The 9,518-nt window shown below is 43.8% G+C and overlaps 1 protein-coding gene across 1 annotated transcript; it reads right to left on the bottom strand.

The window, feature by feature from the left end:
- Positions 1–667: 667 nt before the first annotated feature.
- LOC112226505 (rhodopsin kinase grk7a-like) lies at positions 668–8,720 on the bottom strand. Its single transcript, XM_024390860.2, has 4 exons — positions 8,010–8,720; positions 7,032–7,475; positions 2,833–3,113; positions 668–2,444 (listed from the first exon to the last, which is right to left on the bottom strand). The coding sequence occupies exons 1-4, from the start codon at positions 8,604–8,606 to the stop codon at positions 2,105–2,107; spliced, it is 1,662 nt and encodes a 553-aa protein (XP_024246628.1). The 5' UTR covers positions 8,607–8,720; the 3' UTR covers positions 668–2,104.
- Between the last annotated feature and the right edge of the window lie 798 nt (positions 8,721–9,518).

Genomic DNA, 9,518 nt, shown 5'->3' with positions numbered 1-9,518 from the left:
ACACACACACACACACACAGGAACACACAGGAACACACACACACACAAGAACACACACACAGGAACACACAGGAACACACAGGAACACACACACAGGAACACACACACAGGAACACACAGGAACACACACACAGGAACACACACACAGGAACACACACACAGGAATACACACACAGGAATACACACACAGGAACACACAGGAACACACACACAGGAACACACACACAGGAACACACACACAGGAACACACACACAGGAATACACAGGAACACACACACAGGAACACACACACAGGAACACACACACAGGAATACACACACAGGAACACACACACAGGAATACACACACAGGAACACACACACAGGAACACACAGGAACACACACACAAGAACACACACACAGGAACACACAGGAACACACACACACACACAGGAACACACACACAGGAACACACACACAGGAACACACACACAGGAACACACAGGAACACACACACACACACACACACACAGGAACACACACACAGGAACACACAGGAACACACACACAGGAATACACAAGTACAATAGTGAATTGCCATCAGTTAGTAAGAAAAAACAAAGGCTTTAAAAGACATATTTTTATTCAAATAATTCAAGATTCAAGCAAGTCCCTGATAAATGACTGACATAGAGTAGCATATGTAATGTTTTCCTCTCAAATTATATTTACAAGTATGTTTATGATATTGATATTCATAGTATAATATAATAAAATTAGTCCATTTAAAGTTATATAATAATATATTATTGTTATTATTATTGTATGAAATAAGTCTTAACCCTGAGGCAACAAACAAGGGAACTGTGATTTTCTTTGTTAAAAGTTTTGAAAGCTAGCAAGCTAACTAGATTCTAACTTTTTTGTACATGTATCTCGAACTTCAGACAAATCAAATGAATGGAAGCATTGGGGGGAGGGACAAATAGATATTCCTGGTACAGGAACACATTTGTTGGCCAAGCCCAACTCCTCTCAATGTTCAATCTTCGAATATAGAATCCCACTGGATTTTTCTCTACATTCCATTCCTCTCTCCTGAGAAACCAGGGCATAGAACCTTCACAGCCCAATGAGAGTTGAGCATTCATCAAGTCCTGACTAGCACCTAATCTGTAGATTTCTCCCCATGTCAATGCATAGATATACATATTTATATTCATATACAACATCGTTTTGAAATAAAACTAGATGCTAGCTTGGAAAGTGCATCTGCTTGGAAATTTAGTGATAGACCAAAGGTTAGTCATTATAGGTAAGTAATATCTCTGCCACATTTCGTTTTGAAATAACTTCTGATGTAGAAATATTATTTATTCGCTTCTGATCGCTTCCAGGTGAAATTTCTAAAAAGGTGATGTGTCCATACAGACATTGATCTCTTGAAATATTTGTCAACAAAAAAAAGTTAACACCTCTGCCTTTAGAGAGACAAAATTAATCTCGGGGTGGGGGATGGGGGGGGGGTGTTGAAAAAAATGTGGCCTCTATCAAATTCAATTAATGGAACACAATCAAGAATGAGATCCCAACCATATTCCCAAACTAGTAAATTCAGCATACCGTGCTCCATTGTGGCCAATGCCAGGTTTCAGGCCTAGGGCTAGCACTGCAGTCTACATACACACATCTTTCTGATGCAGGCTGTATGTAAACAGAGGCCTGTGTTTATCCATTAATCATTTAAAAAAATGTTTTATCCACCATATGAATTTGTTATATTTTAATCTTACGACCCCTGTTGGCCAGGAGGGCACTAATACATCATGAGAAACATCTGGGAGTAGCTGCAATCTGAAGAGACTACCAATACCAATCTTGGTAAAGCCACCTTTACTCTCCTATGTGTTTGGAAGCTCAGGGAACTTTCAACCCATATTACTAAAATCAATGGCAACCGACCAGGTCCAGTGAAGGATACCTCATCTCTCTCCTGCTGTTCTCCGATGCATTTTGTTCAATTATTTCTGTGTGTAATGTTTTACAAGAATTTTACAGAACATGAGCGAATCAGTTGATGTATTGGTGCCATGTTTCGGTGTATATATGTGCCAGGTTTGACTGTTCACAGCAATGTGCACGTGCCAGACTTCCCCTCCCCGTCATCACCCCCAGCACACTCTTTCCTGTTGGGGTCGTTCAGCTCGTCAAACAGGTTCGTATCGATCATCTCCTGTTGCCACGGAATGGCCACGGCTCCCGTGCCAATCTCCTTGAAGAACTTTTCGTCGTTGGCGTCGAACACAATACCCTTAATCTCGGAGAACTCAGCGATGTCGCCAGTGTCCTTGGCATAGACCACGTTGGGCTTGGGCACCCAAGGGGGGTCGATCAAACCAGCCTCCAGACGAGGAAAGTTGATGGACTTGAACCACTCGTGCTTACGGGGGTCCTCACCTCCTCCCCTGTGGAGGAAAGTTTGTTGACACATCCGTGTGAGCATCATACTGGCAGGTGAAGGCTAACTAGCTAACTAGCTAACTAGGCTAACGTCACAGATAACTCAGCAAAAAATACAGTCGAACAAACAAACTTAAATACTGTCTACTGAAAAATTAATTCAACCAGTTGTTTGCAGAGTACATCGGATACTTTTGATACTGCCTTGATCAATTGTAATGTAGGTAGTGTGGGTAGTGTAATTGAAAATGAATGCTATTATGCTATGCTATGCTATGGTAAGCTACCTGACTTGATAGGGCTGTTTCCCCATAAATGACAACATCAGTAGAGAATAGATCATTGTTCTTGTTGCGTATATTAATGGTAGCCTGGACAGACTGATTCTCTTACTTGCAGCCCAGGCGTTCATCAATATTCTTCTTGAGGAACTCCTGGATGATGGTTTTGGTGGGCGCGTCAAAGTTCTTGTGCTCCCATAGGGGTTCCTCTTTGCAGATGCGACGTTGCACCTCCTCCTTCTCCACCTTCTGCTTCCCGGATTCGGGACCCTTGAACGGGGTGTAGGCAGCCACCATCTCATAAATACTGCATCCCAGCGCCCACCAGTCCACCGATGTCCTGTAGGGAACTTCGTTCAGGATCTCAGGGGCCATGTATGCTCCGGTTCCAGCCTGGGACAGTGTAGGGGAGGCAGGAGGAGAGATTCAGGAAGAATTGAAGCAAGATGGAGACAATTAGAGGACAACTCATCATCATACGGTATGTTTGAAACATCAGCTCATTTGGGTAACATGGTTTTAGAAGTGATTTTAACCAGCCTTACAGTTCCTTCTCTACTGTATCTGTTTCCTGTTTCTCAAAAGTCAACATTTCTCTTGACCGATAATGAAAGCATGCTAATGCCAGTTATAATGGGTTATCAGAAAGCTGATCCACATGATGAGGATGGAACAAACTGAGTGATATTCTACTTGCCAAGGGTCTGTACCATGAGATACGATTAGACAAAAAAAAACTATTTTACTGTTAGTTTGGTACATTTTCTACTAGCCTGGTCTAAGGCGTACTAGCCTCGGGCTAGCGAAGATGAGACTAGGCGAGACCTAGTGAGGATGAGACCAGGAACATAAGGTTATGGGAATGAGGTAAGGTAAGGTCTTAGGAATGACTAGAAAGGGACAGAGAGAGAGGGAAAGGGAGAAGATGGTTTACATTAAAACAGGACATGGCTATGAACACAGCCATGTGGAACAGGAAGAAGATGGCTACATTAAAACCGGACATGGATTTGAACACAGCCATGTGGAACAGGAAGAAGATGGCTTACATTAACACAGGACATGGCTATGAACACAGCCATGTGCTGTTTTATATAAGCCCTCTATTTCCTGTCCCTCTCTCTCTGTCCCTCTCTAGTCCTTCCTGTGCTCCTTCCTGACTTCAGCCATAGCGTGGGACAAGTAGATTAATGCTAATGCTAATCTCTCTTCTCTCTCCTGTCAAGAGTCATGTGCACATCCAGGGTGACGTACCTCTCCTTCTGCTTACATAAAGGATGTCCATCCATGGACTCTAGTGAGCGACCACATGCACCATATACTGTAAGACACACACACACACAAACACACACACACACACACACACACACACAAACACACGCACACACACACACACACACACACACACACACACACACTGGAACACACACACACACATCTATATGTATAATCATGCACAAGTATAGCATTACAAATGTGCTTAGCAATACGTCCTGGAGAGCCCTGTGGTCGTGTATTCTAGAGGACGACACTACCACAGCACTGCACATCGGACCTATAGCATGAATGCAAGAGCATCAGGCTTCTATTTAAGCAATAAGGCCCGAGGGGGTGTGATATATGGCCGATATACCACGGCTAAGGGCTATTGTTCTTAGGCACCACTCAACGCGGAGTCTCGAGTACCAGGTGTCTATTTAAGCAATAAGGCCCGAGGCGGTGTGTTATATGGCCAATATACCACGGCTAAGGGCTGTTGTTCTTATGCACGACTCAAAACGGAGTCCCTGGTACCAGGTGTCTATTAGCTTTTATCTTTATTTCATGAGCTAAAGCAGGACTGCTTGCCAGGTTTCTCCTTGTACACAAAAATGGACATGCCACTCCCATCTTTCAGTTGACTTTTGACCCGCGCTTAATTGCTAACCACATTGAAAACACCTTTCCAAAAGAGGACAGCGATGGACTACTTACTCCCTGTGACTGGTCAAATCAAAGCTCTCCAAACACCTGATTGGTCCAGCCATTGGCCAAACAGCTGGGGCAAACTTTGGACTCTAATTCCTCAACTTTTTTTGTAGATCTAAGGCCTCATTAAATACACTGCATAGTCAAGAAATTGTAAGTAGACCATCAAAATGGTCTAGTTCATTAATACACAGAAACTGTGCCTAAGGTTAACCTGGTTTTGCTAGTCTGATCAGGGGACTGATTTGTGTAATGCCTGCTAAGTAAGAGGCTTAAAAGGGCAAAGCCAGCCAAGCCTATGGGGGGTTAGTCAAGGCTCCCCGGTCTGCCGAGGAGGACCAGAGAAGAGCTCTGGATAATGAGCTTACTGGGCTTCTACAGAGCCTGCATCTTACTCTTCATTGACCCGTAGAGATGCCCCAATCTGTAAAACCCTGTGACAAATCATTTGACTGAAAAGCTAATGGTTTACTGGTTCACAGGATTGATAAACATACACACAGCATCTACACACAGCAGACGTCTTCCTAAGGTGCATTTTTCATCAAGTATCAGTCACAATTTGCACAATTAACACAATTAGCCTTGTCCTCCCTGAATGAAATGGTTGGCTTAACCAAGGGAGATGCTTCTAAACTATCAATTTCTCTGGTTCGTTGACTTGCAAACTCCTGTCCTGTGTCTTTGATTGGTCAGATTGGTTTTGATGACCTCATTTTTTTGGTATCCTGGTTGTGCAAACAGACACCCCACATAGAGACCTTGTAATATACCATTCCATAGTCTCAAGAGGCTACATAAATCTTGCCTATCTTTATATTGCACAAAGGTGCTGTACCCATGAGTTTACTCAGTATCCAAGGAGTTTAGGGGCTGGACATAATAATCCCTTTTTCACTGAAGAGATCAGGAGGACACCCCTGACACACCAAATCCAACCCCCAACGCTACTTACAATGCCCCCAAAATGGTCTGTCCTATAGTTGTCTGGGAAATAACAACCACCCACTAAGGATAAAATCGGTTATATCAAGGATGGGCAACTGACAATTTCCAAATATATATATATTTTTTAAATGGGGGTGGGGATTCAGTTGGTCGTTAGGATAGTAGATTCCACTAAATGACATTTTGACATGTGGTTTGTGCATCAGCAGGTTCTCTATTGTTATGTCAGTCACTGATAGTCACTCAATTAGCGTATGTCAGCAAAACAATTTTAGATTGGTGAATTAGTCTAGACAGCTATCTTGTAGTAATCATGGTCAAATTACCATCTGGGGGGGGCACCCATTGATTGTGTTTGTCACTCTCAGAGTTATTAGTAGAATTGCAGGTAATTAGCTGTAAAACTGCAAATGTTTCTCTCTGGGCCATGGCAAAATGAGTAGAAATGCATGAAATGTGTTATAAAATTGGTAATTGGTAAAATGTGTAGAATTACATGATTTGTTTTATTCTCTCCTCTGTCAAGAGAGGGGGCGCTAAAATGTTTTGCTCGCAAGGTGAGGAGGGCCCCCCCCCAAAAATGTAACTTAGGGCCCCCAAAAGGCTTGGGCCGGCTCTGACTGCATGTGTAGGTACTGATGTGGGTACGCAGACCTACAAGCCCCTCATGATGAGTTCAGATTTTTGTGGTCCCCACACCAATCAAAGTTGCCCATCCCTGGTGTAGATCAATGATTTATATATACACTAGATGACTTAGAGGGGCACTGTTTTGAAGACACCGTGTCTCCATCTTGCGCAGCCCCGGGTTATATAATGGAGGCAGAGACTCCTCTTGGATAGATACTGAACGATCCAGTAATCCCTCCAGATTTACAGCAAAAGCTTCAGAGACAGAGAGAGGGTCCAGAGAATATATATATATATATATGAGACTCTGAGGTCAAAAGTCTTCAACCCTAACCCTAGCCCCATCATCTAATAGGCAGGGATAGGACAATACCATGTCATAAACTCATCCACTCCCTCCCATGTTAAGTTACTCCTCATTTTTTTAGTGAGACATAGCACGTCGCTTCTGATCCCATATAAAACCCTTCAGCCTGGCTTTTGACCTAAAGCTGTTGCTGACACATCATTGTCAATTCACCAGAAAATGCATTAGAAGCCACAGGCACTTTTAATCATCCAAATTGTCACACTATGATGAAAAGGTAAATTCTGGAAGTTTGCTATCAGATCGCAACCATAAAGGAACCTTATTGCCCTCATTGTCATGACATCATCATCATTTCTTCATACTCATTCTCCACCATCCCGACTTTCGACTTTCGATAGTTTCCCAAAGCCACAATCAACTACAAGTTTTTGAAAATCCAACTTCAACAGGCTTACCTTCTGGGAGATGGTCTTTCCAGCAGGTAGCTCCACGGCCAGACCCAGATCAGAGAGTCGGCACTGGCCAAAGCTGTCCAGCAGCACGTTCTCGGGCTTCATGTCACGATATATGATATCCATTTCATGCAGATGAAGAATGCCTGTGCAGATCTGCGCTGTGTAGTAGATGATGCGTGCCATCTCAATACCCTTGGTCTTCTCACTGACGTAATAGATGTGGTACCTGAGGTCACCGCCATTCATCAGGGTCATGACAAGGCATAGGTGGGTCTTGGTGTCATAGGCGTAGGCCAGGTTGACAAGAAACAGGCTGTTGACCTTTTCAAGGATCTGCTTCTCCAGCAGGGCCATCTTCTCACCATGTTTCTTCTTCAGGCGCTTCTTGCACAGCTTCTTGCAGGCGTACATCTGGCCTGTGTTCTTCACCTGTACGGCACATACCTGGACAGAGGGAGACCGTGGGTTAGAAGGACTCTTGAATACCTCAGCAGTACCCTAAGGGCTGGATAAATGGCACCTTGTGACACTCAGATTTGATACTGACACATGACCCTTGAACAGGGAGACATTTGGAGTTTCCATTGAGAATTCTCTCATCTTGTAGAACAACTTGATAATGATACAAGCTTGAAAGTATGCATAGAGTAGTAGCGAGTGATGAAACTGATTCTGTACTTTAGGAACTAAGAACCGTGGGTCATCTCTTGTGGGGGATTAACGAGAGATTAGCTCTTTGCAAGTTAACTGAGGTGTACTTTGTACTGATAGACACTGCATCAGTGAAACTATGGGAACGACAATATGGGATTAGTAATTGATTCTGTACATAATTCTTTATTTTGTGAATTGTCCTGTTGCCACATGTGTTTTACATTTATTAAAGAGATAATATTGCAGATACATATTACTGACACGTAGTCATTTTGGCAGTGTTGCAAAGACATGATGCTGCTGTATTGGTTTCTGCATGCTTACCTCTCCGAAACCTCCCTTACCCAGAGTTCTGAACTCATAAAAGGTTTTATCACTGATGGGCTGCTTCTCGTACTCCTTCCACTGCAGGAATTTGTCAAAGAAGGGGCTAGTTTGGTAGTCCGTGAAGGGCTTGTCTTTCAGAAACTCCCGTGTGGCTTCCTTCACCTTGACATTCATCACTTCGTCAAAGTCATTGTCCGTCACTGCCTTACACTTGTCGGCTACCTCCCCAGTGAGGTAGGTCAGAAAGTTATTGGAGTCGGCCTTGCAAAACTTTTTCATCATGTTCGCCCTCTGCTTATCCTTGTCAGCCCCTTCCGCCAGATCCCAGTCATTCAGCTCGTCCAGGTACTCAGCGGCATTGATGTACTCTGGGGTAGCAGTCAGGAACTGCCGGAAGAACTTCTTGCCGATTGGCTGCCTCTCACAGAGCGACTCAAAGTTCTTATCAATGGTAGTCCGGATGGTGGCACACTGCTCGGCCAGGGGCAGTGACAAACTCCGACGACGCTTTTTCATCTCCTTGTCGTCGCCACCCTGGGCTTTCAGGTAGGCCGTGTTGGCCACCAGGTTATCCAATCCCCCCATGTCACACATCTTGGTGGCTTTGTCTGGTCTATCCCCCCTACGTGACTGGGTTCTTCAGCAGTTCCTTAGGATCCCTTGCTCTGTGCAGTGTGTTTTCTGACTGTGCGTGTCTGTGTGTGTGCAACTCGCTCCAAAGACTGGATGCGAATGAGCGGCAACAACACACGTACCTGCAGACCTAAGACACACCCAGTAATTACTCCTTTAGAATTAAATACCTGGGAGGGATTTTGGCTTAAGGATCTTTGTGTTGTCTATTCGCAGATGCTGTTCACGGAAACTGAACTGTAAGAAGGTTCTCTCCTAAGAGGCTTTATGGTTCGCTATATTTGGCCCGGTGTCGACCTGTGACTATTGGAGGAGCGTTGGGTTCTGTTGACTAAACACTTAGGTTGAGATGATGAGGAGAGAAGAGGATCTGTCTGCACATACACATACAACACATATACTCATACAACACATATACTCATACAACACATATACTCACTCAAACATACCCTCATACCTTTTGTTTTCATTATTACAAACCCCAAATTATTGAAAACAATTAAATCTACAATTCCCATCTACTATGAAGTCCTAGAGATCTCTGAAGCACTCAGATTAGCCAGTATAGATTTTATTGGATTATGGGGCAGAGCCGTAAATTGGCAGATAACTTGTTGATATATATCAAATCAAATCAAATGTATTTATAAAGCCCTTCTTACATCAGCTGATATATCAAAGTGCTGTACAGAAACCCAGCCTAAAACCCCAAACTGCAACGCAGGTGTAGAAGCACGGTGGCTAGGAAAAACTCCCTAGAAAGGCCAGAACCTAGGAAGAAACCTAGAGAGGAACCAGGCTATGAGGGGTGGCCAGTCCTCTTCTGGCTGTGCCGGGTCAAGCTTTATCCCATGTCTGAATGGTTTCTGAACA

Source organism: Oncorhynchus tshawytscha, linkage group LG28, assembly GCF_018296145.1.
Source record: "Oncorhynchus tshawytscha isolate Ot180627B linkage group LG28, Otsh_v2.0, whole genome shotgun sequence".
In the NCBI taxonomy this organism is placed as follows: Eukaryota; Metazoa; Chordata; class Actinopteri; order Salmoniformes; family Salmonidae; genus Oncorhynchus; species Oncorhynchus tshawytscha.
Note: the sequence above shows the minus strand (reverse complement) of the source record. Positions and strands in the feature narration are given on the sequence as shown.